This window comes from Mytilus californianus, unplaced genomic scaffold, assembly GCF_021869535.1.
Source record: "Mytilus californianus isolate M0D057914Y unplaced genomic scaffold, xbMytCali1.0.p SCAF_2, whole genome shotgun sequence".
Taxonomy (NCBI): Eukaryota; Metazoa; Mollusca; class Bivalvia; order Mytilida; family Mytilidae; genus Mytilus; species Mytilus californianus.
In genome coordinates, this window is record NW_026262668.1 from 117,272,694 (window position 1) to 117,299,855 (window position 27,162).

At 33.1% G+C, this 27,162-nt stretch overlaps 2 protein-coding genes and 2 long non-coding RNA genes across 7 annotated transcripts in view; 2 read left to right on the plus strand and 2 right to left on the minus strand.

The window, feature by feature from the left end:
* LOC127728662 (palmitoyltransferase ZDHHC12-B-like) lies at positions 1 to 26,538 on the minus strand. Of its 2 annotated transcripts, none has more exons than XM_052236270.1 (6): positions 26,450 to 26,538; positions 21,998 to 22,115; positions 21,455 to 21,585; positions 11,134 to 11,250; positions 8,692 to 8,858; positions 1 to 762 (listed from the first exon to the last, which is right to left on the minus strand). In XM_052236270.1, the coding sequence occupies exons 2-6, from the start codon at positions 22,095 to 22,097 to the stop codon at positions 429 to 431; spliced, it is 849 nt and encodes a 282-aa protein (XP_052092230.1). In that variant the 5' UTR covers positions 22,098 to 22,115; positions 26,450 to 26,538; the 3' UTR covers positions 1 to 428. The 2 variants fall into 2 exon arrangements, with proteins under 2 accessions (XP_052092230.1, XP_052092231.1); XM_052236271.1 differs by having other exon boundaries at positions 21,998 to 22,132.
* The window catches only part of LOC127728679 (uncharacterized), a 185,259-nt gene that overhangs the window by 62,148 nt on the left and 95,949 nt on the right, over positions 1 to 27,162 (plus strand). The gene's annotated exons all lie outside the window — the stretch shown is intronic.
* On the minus strand, positions 4,713 to 7,132 carry LOC127728675 (uncharacterized). Its single transcript, XR_007994307.1, has 2 exons — positions 5,858 to 7,132; positions 4,713 to 5,695 (listed from the first exon to the last, which is right to left on the minus strand). It is a non-coding gene; the product is annotated as an uncharacterized LOC127728675 (long non-coding RNA).
* The window catches only part of LOC127728663 (F-box only protein 44-like), a 36,863-nt gene continuing 36,455 nt past the window's right edge, over positions 26,755 to 27,162 (plus strand). For all 3 annotated transcript variants that reach the window (XR_007994301.1, XR_007994302.1, XM_052236272.1), the window contains exon 1: positions 26,755 to 27,084. Coding sequence is in view for 1 of the 3 variants with exons in the window: in XM_052236272.1 (XP_052092232.1) it covers positions 26,790 to 27,084 (295 nt within the window). In the remaining 2 variants the exon portion in view is untranslated. The remainder of the gene's footprint in view (positions 27,085 to 27,162) is intronic.

Below are 27,162 nucleotides of genomic sequence, written 5' to 3' on the forward strand. Positions count from 1 at the left end.
TTGAACATTTACACATTTATTGGAAGTAAAACCTAATCAATTACAATTCAAAACCAATAAACAGTGAATTGAATGAATACAATGTAATACCTAATAAATTGATAACCCTTCAGTATCTTCTCCCTCTTTTCTCCTAAATACAGTTTACCATTAGGAGCAAAACTAACAGGAGCAGTTCTACAGATAGAAGATGATCAGAGAACTATTTAGAACCTATACAAGATTTTTTGTATATATTAAGAAATCTAACAATCAAACTAGTAAAATTACAGCCTAACGAGATCAAATGCATAAAATTTTGCTTCAAAACATAATATACTTGCCTCTTTTCAACAAAATTATTATCTTTTAAAGATAAAACCTTGTTTTAAATGTTTTTTTAATCATTATATTTGAAGAAATACAACTCTCAGACTGCTATTAATGTTTTACACAATATTTTTCTTTCTTTTTCCTATGTTTGCTTTTTTTTCATATGTCACTTCCCATCTTTTCACTTTGATACTTGTCAGAAAGTAATATATATTCTTTATGCATCCTTCATCAAAAGGATTAAAATCATAGTCTAAATATTTGAGGTATGTAATTCTCTCCCTTGATACCATTTCCCATGTAGTCAATCCTTTTATCATTAAGTAACTATGGAAACAGAATAAACCAATCACACTCATTCCTCCTAACACAAGCACTAACATGTCTAACAACAATACTATATTAGATTTAAACCATTCTTTCCATGTTAACTGGAACTTAAATGATGACCTGCAAATATAAAAGCAAAATATAAAAAAATTATGTAAAACCTTTGTGAAGAATTTCACAGAACATTTAAATTTAATGACGTGACCAAAGTGAACAATTATATGGCAAGTGACATAGTGATGAAATCTTTTCTTGCGCCTACTATAGTATAGTTAGTGCACGACAATAAAAAATTCCTTTTATTTATCTGATGGTCAAAGTCCCATAACATTGGAATGACATTTCATAAACTTTTTTTTAAATTGAACAATGTGTTAATTATGTTCACCAATTTTAACAGTTATGTTAAGTAATCATCCCAAGTTATGGTACAACATGTGAAAAATTTACTAAATCTGACAATTAAAGTCCTGTAACTCTGGAACTAAAAAATTAAAAAAATGAATAAAAACTAGAGGCTCTAAAGAGCTGGAGTCGTTCACCTGCATATTAGAAAATGGTCTAGACAATAAGCATTTTTGTAACTTCAAGACATAACTCGTGTGTTAGTGTATGGATCTCTCTGACATTGTACCACAAGGTTCCATATCACAAAGGAAATGCTGGGATTGATTTTGGGGGTAATTGCCTCATAATTTTAGGAATTAGGGGCCAAAAAAGGGGCAAAAAACAAGCATTTTTCTAGTTTCATGACAATAACTTGTGTGTAAGTGTATGGATCTTTCTAAAATTGTACTACAAGGTTCCATATCACAAAGGGAAAGCTGGAATTGAGTTTGGGGGTAATCGCCCAAACTTTTGGAATAAGGGGCCAAAAAGGGGCCTAAAATAAGCATTTTCTAGTTTCCAGACAATAGCTTGTGTTCAAATGTATGGATCTCTCTGAAATTGTACTGCAAGGTACCATACCACAAAGGGAAAGCTGGGATTGATTTTGGGGGGTAATTGCCTAAAAATTTTAGGAATTAGGGGCCAAAAAGGGACAAAAAACAAGCATTTTTCTAGTTTCATGACAATAACTTGTGTGTAAGTGTATGGATCTTTATGAAATTGTAATACAAGGTTCCATATCACAAAGGGAAAGCTGGGTTTGAGTTTGGGGGTAATTGTCCTAAACGTTTAGGAATTTTGGGCCGAAATACAAGCATTTTTCTAGTTTCCAGACAATAGCTTGTGTTCAAGTGTATGGATTTCTCTGAAATTGTACTGCAAGGTACCATACCACAAAGGGAAGGCTGGGATTGAGTTTGGGGGTGATGAATCATAAGGGGGTTCAAAAAATTTGGGGGGGGGGATTTTTGTTTTCTATTTTAAGACTTTTGTGATGTATATAAATTTGTCATTATGGTTGCAAACTCCATTGGAAATTTGAATTGAGATTATGACCATATCTTTAGGGAAAGAATTTTTTTTTAAAAAAGGGGGGAGGTGAACAAAAATTTAGGGGGGGAGGGGGGTAAAAAATTGTTGGGGGCATTTTTTTTTTTCATTTCAGAAATTAAAAAGAAAATTTCTTCAAATATTATTTCTTTTTGCAAAAATAAGGGGGGGGGGGGGGTAAATTTTTTTTTATGGGGGGGGGGGTGAATATTCAACAGCATAGTGTATTTCACAAAAGCAAAAAAAAAAGGGGGGTAAATTTTTTTTTTTGGGGGGGGGGTCAATTTTGCAACAGCATAGTGTATTGCACAAAAGCAAAAAATTGAATATAAATTCAAATCATATAACCAATTCTAAGTTCTTTGACTACAGTTATTTGGTGTCAGAAACCTATTATGTGTCAAATATTTAATTACAATCCAAATTCAGACCTGTATCAAGCACGAATATTATGTCCATTTTTGCCCCAACTGTTCAGGGTTGGACCTCTGCGGTCGTATCAAGCTGCACTCAGCGAAGCATTTTATTCCATCTGTAAAGGGGCATTACTCTAGAACGGTAAAAGTGACGCCACCAAAATTCAAACTTGATCTGTGTTTTGTGTTAATAAGCATTGTGTATAAGTTTCATAACATTTGTTTGAGGCAAACTAAAGTTAGAGAATGGAAACCAATTTTGGGACGTACCTACGGACGGACGGACGGATGTACAAACTGACAAGGGTAAAACTTAATGCCCCCTCCGCTACGGCGGGGGCATAAAAATTTGGTAAAATTGACTTGAAAGAGCAATAACTCCTGTAAGGAATCGTCTGACAATTTCAGCCATGTTAACTTATTTATAGATCTTAGATATAAGAAGATGTGGTATGAGTGCCAATGAGACAACTCTCCATCCAAGTCAAAATCTATACAAGTAAAGTACAGTCTTCAACACAGAGCCTTGGCTCACACCAAACAGCAAGCTATAAAGGGCCCCAAAAATTACTAGTGTAAAACCATTCAAACGGGAAAACCAACGGTCTAATCTATATAAATAAAATGCTCCGCTGGGCTCAGCTTGATACGACTGCAGAGGTCGAACCCTGAACAGTTGGGGCAAGTATGGACACAACATTCAAGCTTGATACAGCACTGAATTTGGATTGTGATTAAATATTTGACACAGCATAGGTTTCTGACACAGAATGAATGTGGTACAAATTGTCCATTAACCTGGAAACACTTTTCCCCCTTTTTTTGCACCTTATTCCTTAACGGTTTGAGCCATAACTCCCAAAAACAATTCTTACCATCCCTTTGTGGTATTCCAATATCCAAAATCTAAATACATGGTTATATTCAGCATATCAAAGAACCCCAAGAATTCATTTTTTGATGAAATCAAATAAAGTTCAATTTTGGACCCTTTAAACCTCAATGTGGACCAATTTGATAACCGGGCCCAAATATCAAAAATCTAAATACATGGTTAGATTCAGCATATCGAAGAACCCCATATATTCAATTTTTGTTGGAATCAAACAAAGTTTAATTTTAGACCCCGCTTTGGACCAACTTGAAATCTGGGCCCATAATAAAAAAACTAAGTACTTGTTTAGATTCAGAATCCCAAGAATTCAATTTTTGTTAAAATCAAACTAAGTTTAATGGCCTTATGACCAGGTGAGCTAACCACGAAAAATAAAATGCTTCGCTGGGGCGCAGCTTGATACGACCGCAGAGGTCGAACCCTGAACAGTTGGGGCAAGTATGGACACAACATTCAAGCTTGATACAGCTCTGAATTTGGATTGTTATTAAATATTTGACACAGCATAGGTTTCTGACACAGAAAGAATGTGGTCTAAGAACTTGAATTTTTTTTAATTTACCTATTATGGTCCAATGTCCAAAATCAAAATACATGGTTAGATTCAGCATATCAAAGAACCCCATATATTCAATTTTTGTTAAAATCAAACAAAGTTTAATTTTGGACCCCAACTTGGACAAACTTGAAAACTGGGCCCATAATCAAAAATCTAAACACATGTTTAGATTCAGCATATCAAAGAACCCCAAGAATTCAATTTTGCTAAAATCAAACTAAGTTTAATTTTGGACCCTTTGGACCTTAATGTAGACCAATTTAAATAAAATGCTCCGCTGGGGCGCAGCTTGATACGACCGCAGAGGTCGAACCCTGAACAGTTGGGGCAAGTATGGACACAACATTCAAGCTTGATACAGCACTGAATTTGGATTGTAATTAAATATTTGACACAGCATAGGTTTCTGACACAGAATGAAAGTGGTCTAAGAACTTAAAAATTTTCAATTTACCTATTCATACATGTGATGGACTGTGAAACTCAGATCAGGAGATTGGGAAATTTTGGTCAGGAGATTAGGACTCAGATCAGGAGGTTTTTAATCGACATTAATTTTGTTGTAAATGTAACCGTGTGCTGTAAAAATGGTCTTTTAAAGTGTGTTTTCTTCAACTTTCCATCCAATTTATTATGTTTATAGTACCCTTGTACTTATAAAGTTTCTCCATCTTTATATTCTACATGTTCAATCTAACATTGTTTTTTTCCAGTATGTTCTTTAAATTTTTTACTTCATATTCTATAAAACAATCATTGCAACCAGAACATTTGTTTAGCTATCTGCAAATATGTTTTTTTTTTTTTTTTTTTTCTCTTGCAAATAGTTTTTATTTGCAAACTCAGAAAATCATTCTATCTGTAAAATTAGGGTCATAGTTACTATATAAATTTCAATTTAAGCCTTGAAAGGAAGTATAGAATCCTCAAATAATTTTCAAATTATTATTTTTTTATTTGTCTCCTAAGACATTTAAAATCATTTAATAACCATCCTTTTATGATTATTTGTTCAATTTATATTTTATTTATATTCTTTTAAAAATTTTCATTATTAAAAGGAAAGTAACTTAAAACAGGATAAATCAAGGGAAGTAACCCAATAAATACACAGTTTTTGTTACACAACGGCAGTTAGCCTGAGGTAAAAATCGTTGATTACCAGTATGTTTGACACCCAAGCTGACAAGTGAAGCCATATAATTATGCATGTTAATTGATTTACAGGTAAAATATAACTTCAGGTAATGTCAGTTACACCAGATGCCTGAGATGATATGTTGGGCAGAAATTTTTCATTCATGAAAAATTTCATACACGGGATTTTTTCCTCTTCAACGGGAGGTCGGGAGGAGACCCCTGAAAACGGGATTATTGTACTCCCGTCGGGAGGTTCACATGTATGCCTATTCAAACCATATCATTATTATTTGCTTTTATATATAAATCAGAAATAACCAATTTAAAATGGAAAATGTTAAAGAAAAAAAAGGAAAAAAAAAATCCCCCCCCAATTTTTTGAACCCCCTTATGATTCATCACCCCCAAACTCAATCCCAGCTTTCCCTTTGTGGTATGGTACCTTGCAGTACAATTTCAGAGAGATTCATACACTTGAACACAAGTTATTGTCTGGAAACTAGAAAAATGCTTGTTTTTGGCCCCTTTTTGGCCCCAAATTCCTAAACGTTTAGGGCAATTACCCCCAAACTCAATTCCAGCTTTCCCTTTGTGATATGGAACCTTGCAGTACAATTTCATAAAGATCCATACACTTACACACAAGTTATTGTCCTGAAACTAGAAAAATGCATGTTTTTTTTGCCCTTTTATGGCCCCTAATTACTAAAATTTTGAGGGAAAACCCCCAAAATCAATCCCAGCCTTCCCTTTGTGATATGGAACCTTGTAGTACAATTTCATAAAGATCCATACACTTACAAACAAGTTATTGTCATGAAACTAGAAAAATGCTTGTTTTTTGCCCCATTTTGGCCCCTAATTCCTAAAATTTGGAGGAAATTACCCCAAAAATCAATCCCAGTATTCCCTTTGTGATATGGAACCTTGTAGTACAATTTCATAAAGATCCATACAATTACAAACAAGTTATTGTCATGAAACTAGAAAAATGCTTGTTTTTTGCCCCTTTTTGGCCCCTAATTCCTAAAATTTGGAGGCAATTACCCCCAAAATCAATCCCAGCATTCCCTTTGTGATATGGAACCTTGTGGTACAATGTCAGAGAGATCCATACACTTACACACAAGTTATGTCTGGAAGTTACAAAAATGCTTATTTTTGGCCCCTTTTGGCCCCTAATTCCTTAACTGTTAGTACTATAACCCCCAAAATCAATCCCCACCTTCCTTTTGTGGTATTGAACCTTATGGTAAAATTTCATTGAGATCCATTCACTTAAACTAAAGTTAGAGTGCGAAAACTAATGTGTATTCGGACGACGACGCAGGACGACGACGACGACGACGACAACGTCATACCAATATACGACCACAAAAATTTTTTTGCGGTCGTATAAAAACGGGACTTAAAATTAAAAATCTAAATACACGGTTAGATTTGGAATATCAAAGAACCCCAATAATTCAATTTTTGATGAAATCAATCAAAGTTTAATTTTGGACCCTTTTGACCTCAATATGAACCAATTTGATAGCGGGGCCCACAAATAAAAAATCTAAATTCATGGTTAGATTCAGCATATCAAAGAACCCCATATATTCAATTTTTGTTGAAATCAAAAAAAGTTTAATTTTGGACCCCAACTTGGACCAACTTGAAAACTGGGCCCATAATCAAAAATCTAAACACATGTTTAGATTCAGCATATCAAAGAACCTCATATATTCAATTTTTGCTAAAATCAAACAAAGTTTAATTTTGGACCCTTTGGACCTTAATGTAGACCAATTTGAAAACTGGACCCAAAATTAAAAATCTAAATACACTGTTAGATTCGGCATAACAAATAAATAAATGTGATCAAAGATTTTACAAATCTAATGCGCCATACTGTGCAATTAAAGATTACTTCTTGAAATTTTTCAATATTTGAAATTTGAAAAAAAAATAATATTTGAAGAATAATTCTTTTTAATTTCTGAAATCTGAAATGAGAAAAAATTGACCTCCCACAATTTCTTTTTATTCCCCCCCCCCCCTTTTTTCCCCCAAAAATTTCTTTCCCTCAAGATATGGTCATAATCTCAATTCAAATTTCCAATGGAGTTGGCAACCATAATTACCCATTTAAATTTACCATAGTGCTAACTTAATCTATTTTATAATAGAATTAAAAATATAGTGTCTAATCTTTCATATGGATTTTTTTGTAAAAAAAAAAAGATGCAACATTTGAAGATATTTTTACCGGTCTTCCTTTATAAATATGCATTTCTTTAAACATAATTTAAAAGCAGTGTAAGGGAAGTAACCAAAACGTTGTATTTGGATTACCTCCCTTACACTGTATTAAATTATCTTTATTGTTCATTAACCATTACTTTATACATAATTTAAAAGCAGTGTAAGGGAGATAATTTCAATGATGTATTTGATTTATCTCCCTTACACTGCTTTAAATTATGTTTTGTACTAAAGAATTTGTCCATTAACCAGGACAACCTTGTTTTTCCCCCTTTTTGCCCCTAATTCCTAAACGGTTTGAGCCATAACCCCCCCAAAGCAAATCCTAACCATCCCTTTGTGGTATGGAAACTTGTAGTATAATTTCAGAGAGATCCATACACCGTTCCACAGTTATTGTCTGGAAACTAGAAAAATGCTTATTTTTGGCCCCTTTTTGGCCCCTTATTCCTTAACTGTTGGTACCATAACCCCCAAAATCAATCCCAACCTTCCTTTTGTGGTATTTAACCTTATGGTCAAATTTCAAAAAGATCCATTCACTTAAACTAAAGTTAGAGTGTGAAAACCAATGTGTCTTCAGACGACGACGCCGGACGACGAAGACGCCGGACGACAACGACGACGCCCACGTCATACCAATATACGACCACAAAATTTTTTTGCGGTCGTATAAAAAATTGACTTTCAAGGGTAGTAACTCCTCATGCTTCTATAAGGGTTTAATTGACAATTTCGGTCATGATGAATTATTTGTAGGTCTTACTTTGCTGAGCATTTTTGCTATCAAAGTTTCTGTTAATCTATCATAGTTTCAGAAAAAACAAGACATCTAATAAAATAGGCTTTTAAGGGCAATAACTTTTTTAAGGGATCAATTGACAAATTTGTCCTAGACTTATTGGTAGATCTTACTTTGCTGAACATTTTTCTGTTTAAAGTTTCTGTTTATCTATGATAGTTTTGAAGATAATAACCAAAAACTGAGAAATTTCATAAAAATAATTATTTCAGGGGCAATAACTCCAAATTGGCTAGGATGCCAAGTGATGACAATAGCTCACTTAGCCCTTTGGACTACGTAAGTTAATAAAATGGGTATATATAAACAAATAGATATGTGAAATTCTGTTACACAAGCAACTTCAAAAGAAATTTAAATCGTTCCATTATTTATAAATTGGTAAATTGGTAAAATAGTCATGATATTCAAAAATTCCTCAAAATATCACGATAAAATCCAGCATAAAAGAAAACACAAAGAACTGTGAGCAAATTTGACCTTTATGCTACTCCTTTCTAACAGACAAAAGAAACATCTTACATTTATCTTAAATGACCATTTTACATACCATGTAATCAGAAATGTCCAAAAGATAAGTATACATGTAACTGCTAGAAATAACCAGAAGTATTTATGATTCCTTTCTCCAACACAAGTCTCTAACCATGGACAATGATGATCATATCTTCTGATACATTTCTTACAGTCTTCACAATGCTTACTCCTCATAGGTTGCTAGAATCCACAAAGAAAACAATTAGTTTGTAAGAAATTCATTTCTCTGTATATGAAAAATTTACCAACACCCTAAAAAAATTAAGAATAAATTCATTAATTTAACAAGAGTGCACACGCTGAAATGTCTAGCCTGTTTTCTGACCATTGATTTTATGTTGAAAGTCTTAAAAATAAAGATTTTACTACAAGTATCACATACACTTAACATTTTTAAAGATCCATGACAATGAGGTCAAGGTCAGATAAAAACTGTCACACAAACATGTACACCTTACAATTATTCCATACACCAAATATAGTTGACCAATTGCTTATGGTAATTGAAAAACAGGCCAAAACACAAAAACTTAACGTTAAACAATGAACCATGAAAATGAGGTCAAGGTTAGATGAAACCTGCCAGTCTGACATGGACCCCTAACAATCATTCCATATGACCTGTTGCTTGTAGTATCTGAGAAACGGACCTTATCACGTAACTTTAACCTTGATATCTGATCCATGAATAGAAGTCAAGGTCAGGTTACCCCTGTCTGACGGACATGTAGACGACGGAATCTAAGGATCGCTATGTCTCACTTTTGCAAAATAAATTTCGCAGGCTTGACAAAAACTGTAAATATGAAACAGAAACAGATATAACAAGTTTTATTTGGACCCTAATATTAAAATTTTCAGCCAAAGCCCCCATGGATCCTTATTTACCTGGGTGCCTCAATTGGCCGCCCCCAAACCCCTGCCTTGTCTGTTTCTGATTCCTAATTACAGCCCTGACCATGAAAATGAGGTCAAGGACCATGGGCATATGACAGATGGAAACTTCGTAACATAAGGTATCTGCATACAAGGTATGAAGCATCCAGGTCTTCTACCTTCTGAAATATAAAGCTTTACACAAATACCAGTAATTTATGCTGAGTGTACGCTCAGGATAAAATTAACGAATATCACGGCCCAGGCCATGTGTAAATTTCCAACAAATCTATGGCTTCCATGAATTATTTCGATTCTAATAGGACAAATACGGTCATTAAAAAAATGAAGCGAGGGTGAGTATGCCGTGTGTGTCGCTATTCTTTTTTACTCCCTGTTAGATAAAGCTTAACCTTTCTAATAAATATGTAGCTTGCAGCAAATATTTCGCAAATAACTGCTAGAAAAAATGTGTTTAATTCTTTTAACTCTCAAACCCAACATTTGCCATTTGTAATTTACATGTTTTTCTTGTAAGCTACTGTCAAATCCAAAGTTGACATTTCGTAACTAAGGAGCCGCCATGTTGACTTGCTGAATTCAGTAAATATGCGAATAATGCAATAGAATAGAAAATAAAACAAACCCTACCTCAAAAATTCATTTTAATGCAATATTATACAAACTTCCATGGGTCACATAACGGAAAAACCTTCAGCTTTAGCGTTTTCATTTGTATGACGTCATGTTTTGAAATGACTTAAATGTACCAAAAGCATTAACGGACTTTCGCGGAATTTTAATTTATTTTGATTTTGTAGATTTCTCCGAGCTATTGTGCATTTATTTTTTTTGTTATGCATCCGAATAAGAATAGAAGTTCTGCAGTCTTTTTTCAATTGTAATTTTTAAAACAATAAAATCGGCATAGCGTTTGCAAATAAGTTCCGATACATGTGGATTTACGTAGGAGGTATTTTGTAACATCCATTATTATGTATATCTCTGAGTCTGCGCTAAGTATAGATATATCGAGTATTTTATCATGGTGTTGTTTACAAAGCGAAAGAAGCACATCATATTAGAATTGACATTTTGTCATGCTGTTGCTTTTTATAGCTGAATATATAGTATGGATTTTGCTTATTGCTGAGGGCTGTATGGTGACCTATAGTTACCTACACCATGTCATTTGGACTCTGTTGGATAGTTGACTCATTGGCAATAATACCCCATCTCCTTATGTTATAAATGTTAATTATTTTTCCCAAAACACTAAAAATATGGCAAATGCTCTTATATCGTTAGTCTTGATTTAAAAGTTTACTATCATAAGGAATTGATATTTGACAGAACTGCATTAAAATTACCAGAAAAGTCTTCAGTTTATACAAACATTTACTTTTCAAATGCACAGAACATCATTATAGAGCACCAGTATTGTTACTGGGAATTTTCACATAAAATATGTCCCATCATGATTCCACAATCACATGGGAATGCCCTTCATAGCAAAACCCTATGTTATTATCAAGCACTTGTATGTGGAGTCTTTATACATTGATTTAAAATAATTTACCTCCATTTCACAGAAATCACAGTATCTGTAAAGGCTTTTTTTATCTTTATTCATCATCTGTGCTTCTTCATCCTCTGATGAACTGTCTTCATATGCAATGTTGTTATTTACTGATTTCTGGAGAAAAACAAATGTTAAGTAATATTATCTTACATTTCAGGTTATGCATACTTAGATATCTATTTTAGTAAACTTGTGTTGTTGGGTTATTGTATTCTTATATGGAAGATGGGGATTCATGAGTCAGGTGAAGTAAATTATAACCAGCACTTTTATGCTCTCTGTCAAATGGGGTCACGACCATTAAATATTAGTCTTCATTCTATTAATATTCATGTGCCTGTCCTAAGTCAGGAACTTCCTATGAGGTTGTCTTTCTTATTTGGAAAATATTGATTTAATGGCAGGTCTTTGATAGTTTCTGTTTGATTTATTCTCAACTTTTTCAGACTGTGAATGACTTTGCACTAGAAATATTCTGTAGACAACACCTTTGTGTTGTTAATGTCTGTATTTTTACCTATAGATGTCACTGATTGTTTAGTTGCTGTCGCAATGACGTATACTCCAAATCTCATGTTATTCATACATAACTAAGGTCTAGCTATTAACAAATCATTTGAGAATAGAAATGTTGTTTGGGACTACAAATTACTAGTGAAATTTATTTTGATGTTTTCCATACAAGATGAAAAAGCTGGAGGGTAAAGATCTAACAAAACTATATGTCCTAAATCGAAAGTCTGTCAATCTTTGATAGTGTATGCTCAATTTATCCAGTACTTTTTACACTCAGGGTGATTTAGACCTTGACACATTGTTACTTTATTGAATGTAGAAACCTGTCTATTGTTGAAGACAAAATACTTATTTGTTAATTTCTATTATTTTGTGTTTATGTGTGTGCTTGTGTTGCTGTGTGATTGAAGCATTAGCCTACATAACTTTTTATTCATATAGAACCCCTACTTGGCAAAAAAAAGCATTAGTGACAGCTGGAAAAACTTGATCTGCAGTATCATCCGAATACAAGAGTGTGCACACTGGAATGTCTCACCTGCTTTACTGATCATGATTGAAATGATGTTAAAGGTTTATTACAAATATCACATAAACTTAACATTATCAATAAGGTCATGGTCAAATAAAGTCTGCCAAACAGACATATTCACCTTACAATCCTTCCATACATACGTCAAATATAGTTACCCTATTGCTTATAGTATCTGAGAAACAGACCAAACCAAGAAAACTAAATACAGACCAATGAACCATGAAAGTGAGGCAAAGGTCAGATAAAACCGTCCAGTCGGACATGCTCACCTTAGAATCATTCCATACACCAAATATAGTTGACCTTTTGCTTATAGTATATGAAAATCAAACATATGACAAAAATTCAACATTGACCAAAGAACCACGAAAATGTGGTCAAGAACAGATGGAACCTGCCAGTCGGACATGTTAACCTTACAGTCCCTCCATACACCAAATATAGTTGACCTTATCAAAGATAGAGGCTTGACCATGCAATCTTACATTTAACATGATCCATGAAATCAGATGCGGTCAAGGTTAGGTGAACCCTGTCTCACAGACATGTAGACCTTGCAAGGATCCCATATACCAAATATACTTTTACTTATAATTAGTGAGAAATTCAATGTTTAACTTTAATATAATGAATAAACATAATTTCCAGCACTAGAATTTAAAAATAGGCAAAAATAAAGGGAGTAACTCTTTATGAATTTATTATGAAATGCATTTAGTTTCCATTATAATACTCATCATACCTTTAGATGAAATGACAGAACAGTACTATGTTTGATACTTAAGCTGTGGCTATTAAAAAGCCTCTTTAGGGTCAAAACTAATTGTGGCTAATATATCAAACTCAATAAAGTGACTGCCAAACTGAAAGAAAACTGGCAGTCAAAAAAGGTCAGTTTAATTGTTGAAAAAAAGAAGTAAAACTCATTTAAAAAGGTAGGATATTATGGCTAGCTTGGACAATGTGTTTCATACAGAATAAACATATGCATAATGGTCAATTAATGTTATTTAATGTACAAACACTTCCAGCAGCTGATCTTTTATTAAGTATAAACAATTCTGAAGGCATGTGTACAACTGTCGGAATTGTCTGTGTGCAAATAATTAATTTCGATTGTGTCACTGGTCAGCACTTGGAAGATGAGTGAAGCCATTGAATTGTTGTCAGAAGTCATAAACTATCTCAAAATTTAATTAAAACACAAAAGAATCCAGTTACAACTGTAATTTGTCTTAATAATCCAACGAACAACACAGGTTAACCTGATCAGGTAAATCGATCATGTGCTGTAAAAAATGAATGGCCTGGTTAAATTCCACCTGGATTTTTATACCACACTGATAAGATTTAACAAGTTGGGATAAAATTTTAACAAAAATACAATTTTTTGACTGCAAATTATAGCAACACGGGAAAGAAATATAGGACAACATGTATGACTGATGGCACACACAAAATTATAGGACAGTGTTGGCAGTACTTTCAGGGCTTGGGGAGAACATGTACACTGCATCTGACAAAAAAATAACATATAATTTTTTAAAGCAGTTGCCGAACCATGAAAAAGTTGTCAAGAGCAAAGGACATATTCCAGATGGAAACCTGATAAAATAGGGCATCTGTTTACAAGGTATGAAGGTATAGAACCACTTATTCTGGCCAAGTCAGAAAGAGCATACAAGAAAGTAGTACATATTTTCAACAAAATAGTTCCTACCCATAGCTGTAACTTTGTCGATAAAAAAAAAATTTGAGTAATTTTGGTTTCAAATGAAAGCTTAAGGACTTGGGATCACTGCAGATTTCTTGTTGAAAGTTTCTTTTGAATAATAAAATAAATGTGGAAAGTGTCCACATGTGGACACAGATGATGCCCCCACTTGCATATCATATAGTTATAAAGGGACATAACTGAAGAATGGTAAAAGTGACTCTACCCAAATTTGAACTTGATCTGAGTTTTGTGGTAATAAGCATTGTGTGTAAGTCTCATAACATTTGGTTGAGGCTAACTTAAGTAGAGAACAGAAACTAAAAATTCAGCAATTTTTCTATTTGTTTACACGCATAACTCTAGAACAGTTGTGTATAAGTTTTAGAACATTTGGATGAGACAAACTAAAGTTTGAGAACGGAAACGAAAAATTCAGCAATTTTTATGTTTATAAAGGGACACAACTCAAGAGTGGTAAAAGTGTTGCCACCAAATTTTGTACTTAATCTGTATTATGTAGTAATAAGCATTGTGTATAAGTTTCATAACATTTGGTTGAGACAAACTAAAGTTAGAAAACGGAAACAAAAAATTTGTACTTGATCTTAGTTTTGTGGTAATGAATATTGTGTATAGGTTTCATAATGTTTGGTTGGGGCAAACTTAAGTTACAGAATGGAAACTAAAAATTTTGCAATCTTTCGATTTATAAAGGGGCATAACTCAATAATGGTTAAAGTGACACTTCCCCAAATTCAACTTGATCTGTGTTTTATCAGTGGAAATCAAAATTAAACATTGCATTGTATAAAGCATTGATTGTAGTTGATTCAACTATAATCATGGACAAAGGAAGATAACTCCAATTTTAATAAAATGCTCCACAGGGCGCAGCTTGATACGACCGCAGAGGTCGAACCCTGAACAGTTGGGGCAAGTATGGACACAACATTCAAGCTTGATACAGCTTTGCATTTGGATTGTGATTAAATATTTGACACAGCATAGGTTTCTGACACAGAATGAATGTGGTCTAAGAACTTAAAAATTTTAAATTGGACATTCACCTATTATGGTCCAATATCCAAAATCTAAATTCATGGTTAGATTCAGCATATCAAAGAATCCAAAGAATTCAATTTTTTATGAAATCAAACAAAGTTTAATTTTGGACCCTTTTGACCTCAATGTGGACAAAGTTGATAACGGGGCCCAAAAATCAAAAATCTAAATACATGGTTAGATTCAGCATATCAAAGAACCCCATATATTCAATTTTTGTTGAATTCAAACAAAGTTTAATTTTGGACCCCGATTTGGACCAACTTGAAAACTGGGCCCATAATCAAAAATTTAAATACATGTTTAGATTCAGCATATCAAAGAACCCTAAGAATTCAATTTTTGTTAAAATCAAACTAAGTTTAATTTTGGACCCTTTGGACCTTAATGTGGACCAATTTGAAAACGGAACCAAAAATTAAGAATCTAAATACACGGTTAGATTCGGCATATCAAAGAACCCCTATAATTCAATTTTTGATGAAATCAATCAAAGTTTAATTTTGGACCCTTTGGACCTCAATGTGGACCAATTTAAAAACGGGGCCCAAAATCCAAAAACTAAATACACGGTTAGATTCAGCATATTAAAGAACCCCAAGAATTCAAGAATAAAACCCCATTGAAATTGGTCAAGAAATAAGCAATTTATACAAAGTATCTTCTTTTGCACAATACTGTGCAATTAAATATTTCTTGCTATTGCGCAATACTGTACAATTGACAATTTCTTGCTATTGCGCAATTTTGTGCTATTGGATATTTCTTGCTATTGCGCAATACTGTGCAATTGAAGATTTCTTGCTATTGCGCAATACTGTGCAATTGAAGATTTCTTGCTATTGTGCAATACTGTGCAATTGAAAATTTCTTGCTATTGCACAATACTTATTATATAATAATTTACACATCCTGTTTGGTGTGTATCTCCTACCATATCATTATTATTTGCTTTTAAATATAAATCAGAAATAACCAACTTAAAATGGAAAATTTTAAAAGAAAAAAAAAAGGAAAAAAAAAAATCCCCCCCAAATTTTTTGAACCCCCTTATGATTCATCACCCCCAAACTCAATCCCAGCCTTCCCTTTGTGGTATGGTACCTTGCAGTACAATTTCAGAGAGATCCATACACTTACACACAAGTTATTGTCCTGAAACTAGAAAAATGCTTGTTTTTTGCCCCTTTTTGGCCCCTAATTCCTAAAATATTGAGGCAATTACCCCCATCATCAATCCCAGCCTTCCCTTTGTGGTATGGTACCTTGCAGTACAATTTCAGAGAGATCCATACACTTGAACACAAGTTATTGTCTGGAAACTAGAAAAATGCTTATTTTTGGCCCCTTTTTGGCCCCTAATTCCTAAACGTTTTGGCAATTACCCCCAAACTCAATTCCAGCTTTCCCTTTGTGATATGGAACCTTGTAGTACAATTTCAGAAAGATCCATACACTTACACACAAGTTATTGTCATGAAACTAGAAAAATGCTGTTTTTTTGCCCCTTTTTTGGCCCCTAATTCCTAAAATTTTGAGGCAATTACCCCCAAAATCAATCCCAGCATTCCTTATGTGATATGGAACCTTGTGGTACAATGTCAGAGAGATCCATACACTAACACACAAGTTATGCCTCGAAGTTACAAAAATGCTTATTTTTGGCCCCTTTTTGGCCCCTAATTCATTTACTGTTGGTACCATAACCCCCAAAATCAATCCCAACCTTTCTTATGTGGTATTGAACCTTGTGGTAAAATTTCATAGAGATCCATTCACTTAAACTAAAGTTAGAGTGCGAAAACCAATGTGTCTTCGGACGACGCCGGATGACAACGTTGACGACGACGACGCCGACGCCAACGTCATACCAATATACGACCACAAAAATTTTTTTCCGGTCGTATAAAAATTACTTGATATTTAGAAAAAAAATTTAAAATTTGAAATTTTTCCATTTCTAAAGGAGCATAACTCTAGAACCGTTAAAGTGACGCCACCAAAATTCAAACTTGATCTGTGTTTTGTGGTAATAAGCATTGTGTTTAAGTTTCATAACATTTGGTTGAGGCAAACTAAAGTTAGAGAACGGAACAATAAATCGTTCAATTTTCCATTTGTAAAGTGGCATAATTCTAGAACAGTAAAAGTGACACCATCAAAATTCAAACTTGATCTGTGTTTTGTGGTAATAAGCATTGTGTATAAGTTTCATAACATTTGGTTGAGGCAAACTAAAGTTAGAGAATGGAAACGATAAATTCAGCAATTTTCCATTTGTAAAGGGGCATAACTCTAGAACGGTAAAAGTGATGCCACCAAAATTCAAACTTGATCTGTGTTTTGTGGTAATAAGCGTTGTGTGTAAGTTTCATAACATTTGGTTGAGGCAAACTAAAGTTAGAGAACGGAAACTAAAAATTTTGGGACGTACGTACAGATGGACAAGGGTAAAAACTTACGGAGAGGGCATAAAAATATATTAAATTTGAATAAGGGGTATTTTTGCCATGTTGTTCAGATCAGAAGTACCTGGTTTTGTACAACTAAACTTCCTGGAATCAGTGCATTCTAATATGCAGTTAAAGGTATGTTGAATATTTCAGCACAAGTCAGGATAAGGTATAGTTTTGACATGAAATGACTGCCACTTTATTTGAACTTAAGACCAAAAAAAATGCTCCGCAGGGTGCAGCTAGATACAACGACAGAGGTGGAACCCTGAACAGTTGGGGCAAGACTGGATACTACTTTCAAGCTTGATACAGCTCTGAATTTGGATTGTGATTAAATTTTGACACAGCATAGGTTTCTGTCACAGAATGAATGTGGTCAAAGAACTGAAAAATTTGATATTGGATTTAACCTATTATGGTCCAATATCCAAAGTCTAAATACATGGTTAGATTCCGCATATCCAAGTACACCAAGAATTTAATTTATTTATTCATTAATGGACCATACTATCCAAGTACACCAAGAATTTAATTTTTCTATTTAATAATGGAAAATATTAGCTAAGGTTTTAAATGGGTTCGCTTCATAAAATAAAAGAAGAATGTGTCTGAGGACACGAATGCACTCGCTCAAATGGGATGGACTGAAGGACGGAAAAATGGAAAGATGTAAAGACAAACGGTCAAAGGTAACACTTAATGCCCCATCGCCTACAGCGTGGGGAATCAAAAAAATATTTATGTAGCATTCTGAAAATAAATTCATACAGAATAACAAACAAACCTACCACGAAGTTCCTAAAAAAATGAAAAAAAACATATCAAAAATATCCTTCATCATTAATAAAATGTCCTTAACAAAAATCTATAAAACTTACCTCTAACTACTTTTTAAAATATCTAGTAATGAACAGTAAATTTCAAACTGTATTTATACATAATTTCTAAAATTAGAATATGATTCTTTATCTATTTTTAACTATGAATCTACTAACGATTTCTATTTATTGTGCAATACAGCTATGAATTTGGATTGTGATTAAATATTTGACATAGCATAGGTTTCTGACACAGAAAGAATGCTGTCTAAGAACTTAAAAATTTGAAATTGGACTTTTACCTACATGTATTATGGTCCAATATCCAAAATCTAAATACATGGGTAGATTCAGCATATCAAAGAACCCCAAGAATTCAATTTTTGATGAAATCAAACAAAGTTTAATTTAGGACTCTTTGGACCTCAATGTGGACCAATTTGAAACGGAGCCAAAAAGCCAAAATCTAAATACAGTTAGATCCAGCATACCAAAGAACCCCATAAATTCAGTTTTTCTTGAAATCAAAAAAGTTTAATTTTGGACCAACTTGAAAACTGGGCCAAAAAATCAAAAATCTAAACGCATTTTTATTCAGCATATAAAAAAAACCTTGAATTTAATTTTTATTAAAATCAAAATAAGTTTACTTCTGGACCCTATGAACCTCAATCTTGACCAATTTAAAATAGGATCCAAAATCCAAAATCTAAGCACACGGTTCAAGACTTTAAATTAAACCCCCATTAAAATTGCTCAAGAAATAAGCAATTTATACAAAGTATTAAACTAGAGGCTCTCAAGAGCCTGTGTGGCTCACCTGTATCTACTGTGGTTTTGGAAATCATGTAAAATAAGGTTAAAATCATAATAAATAGTATGAGATACCCTAATAATGATTGAGGCCAAGTTTGGTTTAATTTGGCCCAGTAGTTAAATTAAAAGCAGGTCATCCCATTGTAGTCTTACAATAGTTACTGAAGACCCCTTATCATTATTTAAATTAGTTTTCAAGTTGTAACCATTTAATATTGTTTTTTTACAATTTTCCCATAGCCTTCTATAGTAAACCCCTATGTTCTTTTTTTAGCCATGGTAGCCATGTTGGTTGGATGGCAGGGTCATCTGATACATTTTTCAATCAAGATACCCTATTGAAAATTGTGGCTAAGTTTAATTCTGTTTGGCCCAGTAGATTAAGTGAAGAAGATTTTTGTAAAAGATTACAAAAATTTAAGAAAAATTGTTAAAAATTGACTTTAAAGGGCAATAACTTCTTAAGTGGTCAACTGACAATTTTGGTCATGTTGACTTATTTGTAGATCTTACTTTGCTGAACATTATTGCTGTTTACAGTTTATCTCTATCTAAAATAATATTCAAAATAACCAAAAACTGCAAAATTTCCTAAAAATTACCAATTCAGGGCAGCAACCCAACAACGGGTTGTCTGATTTGTCTGAAAATTTCTGAGCAGATGAACAGTTTTATGCATTGTCAGATTTGCTCTTAATGCTTTAGTTTCAGAGATATAAGCCAAAAACTGCATTTTACCCCTATGTTCTATTTTTAGCCATGGCGGCCATGTTGGTTGCCAGGCGGGTCATCGGACACATTTTTGAAACTAGATGCCCTAATGATAATTGTGGCCAAGTTTGGTTAAATTTGTCTCTGTAGTTTCAGAGGAGAAGATTTTTGTAAAAGATTACAAAAATTTACAAAAAATAGTTAAAAATTGACTATAAAGGGCAATAACTTCTTGAGGAGTCAATTAACAATTTTGGTCATGTTTAACTTATTTGTAGATCTTAGTTTGCTGAACATTATTGCTGTTTACAGTTCATCTCTATCTATAATAATATTCAAGATAATAACCAAAAACTTCAAAATTTCCTTAAAACTATCAATTTAGGGGCAGCTACCCAACAACGGGTTGTCTGATTTGTCTGGAAATTTCAGTGCAGATAGATCTAAACCTGAACCCCGTCAGATTTGCTCTAAATGCTTTAGTTTCAGAGATATAATCCAAAACCTGCATTTTACCCCTATGTTCTATTTTTAGACATGGCAGCCATGTTGGTTGGTAGGCAGGATCATCGGACACATTTTTTAAACTAGATACCCCAATAATGATTGTAGCCAAGTTTGGTAAAATTTGGCTCAGTAGTTTTAGAGGAGAAGATTTTTGTAAAAGTTAACGGACGACAATGGACGCCAGACAACAGACGACAAACGCTAGTGATGAGAAAAGATCACATGGCCCATTGGGCCAGGTGGGCTAAAAAAGTATTGTTTTTGGCACCTTTTTCCCAAAGGGTTAGGACCATAACCCCCAAAATCATTCCCAACCTTCTTTTTGAGGTATGGAACCTTGTGGTACATTTTCATAGAGATCCATACACTTATACACAATTTATTGTCCTGAAACAAGAAAAATGCTTGTTTTTGGTCCTTAATTCCTAAACAGTTAGGACAATAACCCCCAAAATCAATCCCAACCTTATAAACATATATACAAGTTATTGTTTGGAAACCAAATGTCTTCGGACGACGAAGATGCAGACAACGTGATAACATTATACGAACACAAAAATTTTGCAGTCGTTTAAAAAGCTATGGATACTTGAAATTGCAGAATTAACATGCATGTACATGACATAGAAAGCAATGGGGCTATGAATTCAGGGTTTTATTCCTGAAGCACTCAGGCCTGCTACCTTCTGAAATATAAAGCTTTAAACAAATAGTTCATGGCTGCTCCACCACAGCTGCTGCTGGATTAGCATCCCTATGTCTGGCATTCTGTGACTTTTGTTGCAGGCAATACAAAAACTTAATATTTAGTAAAACTGTAAACACGAGATAATGGCTTGAATTGCTTGATATGCAGAAGAGGTTAGAAATTTTAAAGGTTAGAGATAATTAACCTATTCATCAAACTGGCTTTTAAGGGTGACATAGCTTCACAAAATTCAAACAGAACAGCAAGTCTAATAGGCTTGATAAAAAATGTATATATAAATATATAAAAAAAACTTACAGTAAAATATAGTATCCAGAAAAGTGTGGTAAAAATGTCCTAGTATACTTCCTCCTTCTTTATACAGCAGGATTATCCTCATTTTCACATTTTATATTATTGAAATCATATACAAATCTATGTAAGATGATATAACAGTAATCTTTGAATACATTTGTAGCAATTAGTAAATACCTTTTGTTTCTGTACATAGCCAGGTTCTACAAAGCATGCCAGGTAGTATAAAACTAGAGACAGTGTCAGAAGTAAAGCATAGCCAATACCATAAACTGGATCTTTAAATTCTACCAATGCTTCCTTCAGTGCTAGAAACATTTTTTTATATATATAATTAGATACTTCATGTGTGAAACTTTTAAATTTATTCATTTTACAAATTAAGATGAACAATCTTTTTACATAAGTTACGAAATGAAGGCCATAGAGATAAAATTTGACAATACATGTATTCCAATCTTCCGATTGTTACAAAACAAATAAACACAACATAAGATCTGAGTGCGTTAATAGTTCATAGTCCAAGTCTGCTTGTAAACTAAATGCTATGTTAGAATGTCCTCATTTTTCATTATGAAATCATGTGTTATCAAAATGTATGTGAAATAACTAAGGCTTCTTGACACGTTATTTAATCTTCTTTTTTACACAGAAAACAGATATTATGGAGGATTAAATTATGCTGAGCTTGTACAACTAGTTCTTAAATATCATACAAACCAGAATCTATAAATAGCAATGATATGGGTACACCAAGAACTAATGCTGAGTGGAAAGTCCTGACCACACATCCTACTCCACAAGCACATCTGCAAGTCATCCTACATACCACTTTCCCCTCAAATAGTATAAACACTGATTTGTTAAAATACAGTCTCAATAGGGTACTCTAGGTTAACATGTTATTACTACTCATCAAAAGAACAATGTGTGTTGCCTGCATGCAATTAGTTACCTTTAACTGTTTAATATGTAACAATATGGTGGCATTTGAATTTAAAGAAACTCATGACAATGTTTCCATTCTGTGTATATTTTGTAGATATACAATGTATCCTTATCTACTATGTTCCACAAATTTTATTTTGAGTCCAATACTTAATCATAGAAAAAAGGGTTAAACCAACCTCCAATTAGGACCTCAGATTCTGTAATGAAGATTACTTAAACTTCACACATGCTTAACTTCGATTCACATCTCTAAAAATCAACTAACTTAAATATGTCCCCGAATAATTTTTAGATGCCATGCAACAATTACTTTTTAATTATGGTGTTGTTTTAAAATGTGATGCAATATTTTGCATGAATTTGTGTGTTATATAGATAAAAAATGTGGTATGAGTGCCAATGAGACAACTCTCCATCCAAGTCACAAATTGTAAAAGTAAACCATTATAGGTTAAAGTATGGCCTTCAACACGGAGTTATGTATGTACTTAAATCCCTCCCTTATTTGGAGCACCCTCGAAAACTGTGGGGTACAGTGGAATCTGTGTACACTCCCTATTAGGATTAAGGTTCATGTGGACCATTTGGCTAAAATGGTTGCGTTTTCACCTCAAAATTTACTCTGAGTACAGACAAACCTGTACATCTGGAAAAGTTTAAGACATAGCATGCCCTAGATAAATAAAATTCAAATGCATTGTATGTTTTAGAAAATTTAAAACTTAACTGGATTTTGCAGTGCACTTTTTTTCGTCCCTGCAGAAGATGATAAAATTAACAAACAGTTAAGTTTCACTTGATATGGTCCATTCAGGTACACAGTTTAAATCAGCAATTATTGTCAGGTATCTATTGTCCATGTCAATCAATACAGTTCACTTCAATTATTACCTGTGGGGAAGTTCTCAAACCTCTTTCCCAACTTAGTTTATTTTGGCACCTTCTGGAGGAATGAAAAAAAGTGCACTGCAAAATCCTCTTAAGTTTTTAGTTTTCTAAACAAAAAATATATTTGAAATTTATTTATCTAGGGCATGCTATGCCTTAAAACTTTTCTAGATACAAAGGTATGTCTGTACTCAGAGTAAATTTTGAGGTGAAAATGCAGCCATTTTAGTCAAAGGGTCCACATGAACCTTAATGGAGATGTGTCACTAACTAATTGTTAGGACACGTGGAAGTCTACTATTATGGTGGAGGAAGCCAAAGAACTCTGAGAGAACAACCAGGCTCCTCGGCAGGAACAGTCAAACAGAACAGAAATCTGCAGATTGATCTCCAGGTCAAAGTTGGGGAGTCGCTTTGACCACCCAAGGCCCCCAAAGCACCCATTCTAGCTTAAACTCTGGGCTTGGTTCCAGAGATGTGCGTGGGAGGGTGAAAATCACCAAACTAATGTACTGCAATTTTAGCGCCCTGAGTCAGGTTCAGCAATGTACCCATCAGTCTTATCCACTAGGCCACCAACCCACATTTAAATAATGTGGTTTTAATGGCAGATAAATAGTCTTATGGTAACTTTAATATGCATGTTTTGGGTATGGTGACGCTCCATTAAGGTTTAAATGACCCAATCTATTGGCCAATGCATAAAATTAGGAAACTTTCAAGGTGCAATAATATCAAAGCGGTAAAAATATCAAACACAGGAGACGTTCCATTTTGTTCATATAACAAAGGGAAATGACGTAAACAGCAATAATGTTTATTGTTTCGTTGCATTTATTAGAAAATTGGAATTTTGTGGCAAATCAAGCCCAGATTTTTACAGAAAAAACACAGACCTTATTCTTTGTTATTACAAAGATTTTTGTGATAGCATTTTAAACATAGATTACTCATTTGTTTGTCCATGCTAGCATTCATCAAAAAATTTACAAAAAGTCTTAAACAACCTTAACAACCCCCAAAACCCATGTGCTGAGTCACTAAAGTCGAGCACACCATAATATATTTTACTTACTTTAATTAACCAATAACATGTTTTAGGGAAATCATTGCTAGCACTGAATTCAGTTATACCGGTTTACCCTATCTATTAAGTACACAAATGTCAAATATAAGAGTACAAGAAGAAAGGCTGTGGATTTTCTAAAACATGTCTATAAAACAAAAAGATACATATAACATAATCAGATGATAACCCTTAAATGTCAGATTTGTTGTCAGATCATGCAGCTTTTTTTACACAATATTATTGAAGTAACAAATTTAAAAACTATATTCTCTTTCGTTTTAAATAACTGTCAATATGTCGCAATAATACCACATCTTCTTATTTTTTATAATATGTCACTAATTCAATGGTATCAGGTCGTTCCGGCCCCAAACCAATGCGGCCCCAAGTCGATCCGGCCACATTGTAAAATTTTGAATTATTTATATTAACATCGGAGGATTTGGTGACATATTTGGTTCAGGATAAATGGAATTTGTACAAAGTATCGATGATTAATGACAGCAGGTAAGTGAAGTTTGCCATGTATGCCTAATATATATTGGAGTAACATTCTATTTTAAATTTATACAAAAAAGATTATGATTGGAACTGTTTTAGTATGATTGGTACTGTTTTTTTTAAAGCAGCATGAGCATGTAATCTGGTAATATGAAGTTAATTTCCACATGATGGTACAAAAAATGTAACTTGGAATATCATGAAAATATCTAGTTTTTATTTATTTTATACATTGAAGAGATAAATAAATATTTACAATCTAGTGGAACATATAATTATTTAACCATCATAATGACTTAAATCAAATCAATAATTGGTTTGTTTATTCAACAATTGTCTGAGGATCTCAAATCAAAGTAACACCAGTCGTAATCACTCAATTCAATCTTGTTTAGATCACAGTCAATTGAAAAAAAAAAAATGCTAAATACTGCTGATTATTGTTGATGGTACAAAGTTCCATTTTTATATATTATAATTTTGCATACACAATCATGACAATAGTATTGAAAACTAGTGTGTAATTCAAATATTCTATATTCAAATAATATTATATTTCTATCTTAATATAAATATTTGACATATTTAAAGAAAATATTCCTATAAATGTCTCATCTAATTAATGGAATTAAACATTTAAATATTCTTTAAAGACACACTTGTTTACCTTCCACCTTTTATATTATTATAAAATTCATTAACATTTATCTATATATATTTTTAGTGACATCTTCACTCAAAGAAACATCCTTTGGATAATATCACTTTCCAAATCATAGAAGTGAACACTGAGTGGGACACCACTGCGAGAAGGAGAAGATAAAACATTTGGATTTAACAGCTCCATACTTTAGATCCTGATGGGCTTAAAAAGATGAGAAAAGATACAGGAAAGATAAAGAGTAATTAATTATACAGCATCGACCTTTATATATCTGTAATATTGGCCAATGGACGTTGCAAACTTCAACAACAAATTTTGTAATTAAATAATATTGAACTTCATCCAAACTTTGAAGTTTTTACAAGGCAGCAAAATTCAAGTATAATGAGCTGCAAAAGTTTCATATCTGCATCCCATTTCACCTTGATAGATGCACGCTCGATGAAGCTTAAGTTTGTCTTGGGAAATATTGCGTTTATTTTTTATCGCATTGTAAATATTTTTAACATTTTAATATTTATATACGAAATAGTGTTATTGTTAGTTCCATCCGAGATTGGAACGCTCTTCCTCCTGGGGTCGTATCAGCACCGTCAGTCGAGGCCTTTAAAGCCTCGATGACAAAGCTGAATTAAATTTTAAAATTTTGGGGGGAGGGGGATGGTCTTATATGCGCACCAAACCATGGCAGTATAATCAGTTTGTTGATTGTGGCCATTATCTGGCAGAAGCAGAAGAAGCTGGCAATTTATAATTTTATTTGTGTAATTGTACTAATCTTTGTACTGTTGTACTGATTAACCAACACTCAAATAGATTTGTATGTTATGTGTTTCTATTTATAGGCACTTATATTTTTATTCCTTATACCAATGATTTGTATAGTAACAAATACAAATCCTTGCTTATACATAATTTTTTATAGTGACATACAATGATACATGTATATGCTTTATCATAATGAAAATGAATATCGTGATTAAATAATCATTTTCATAATGTCTTTTTAATGATAACGCTGAAAGTCTACATTCAAGTGTAACCAGATGTTAACTGGGGATTCATTAAATAAAATAGTTGTTTGTGGATCTGGCCTTACCTATTTATTGTATACTCTTAAAAAGGTACAATCATAATTATCATATGTTTGTGCCAGTTGATCAAGCATTTTCGATCCGGAAGTAAACAATCATTAAATATTTTTATCTAAATTAATAATCACTAGTCCGATATTTTACTTCTTGGGTCTTCCTATTGACTTCCAGATCTCCTTGTGATTTATTCACATTTGAATTTCTTTTTATAATTTGTTTGAAGAGTGTGGCTTCAATCATTTTTATAGTCAATAAATTTTTAATAAAAAAAATCTTTTTAGCTGTAGTACCTGTTTTAGCCCCACTTAAAAAAAAGTGACTTTTGCTTTCACTTTGATCACTAAAATGATGGGAGGCCAGATGGAGAAGGAAGAATTTCCTCTAACCGAATTACCCAAGGAAGTTTTTGAAAATATTCTGTCGTTTCTTCCAGGAAAAGATCTGCTACTTGTGTGCAGTAGGGTAAACAGAGAGTGGAAAACTGCCATTGAATCTCAGAGTTTGTGGCACTTAAAATGTCAGAGATTGGAGATACTGTTTGCGGATCTCCTTCATAATCATGATGGACCATTTGACTTCAAACAGTATTATTTTAAAAATCCTTATACCAGAAATCTGTTGAAAAACTCAAAAGCTTTAGGTATTAAATCATGAAAAGGTTTAGGATATATAAAATATACAGCAGTCAATTCATACAGAATATATAAGATTTGTGTGT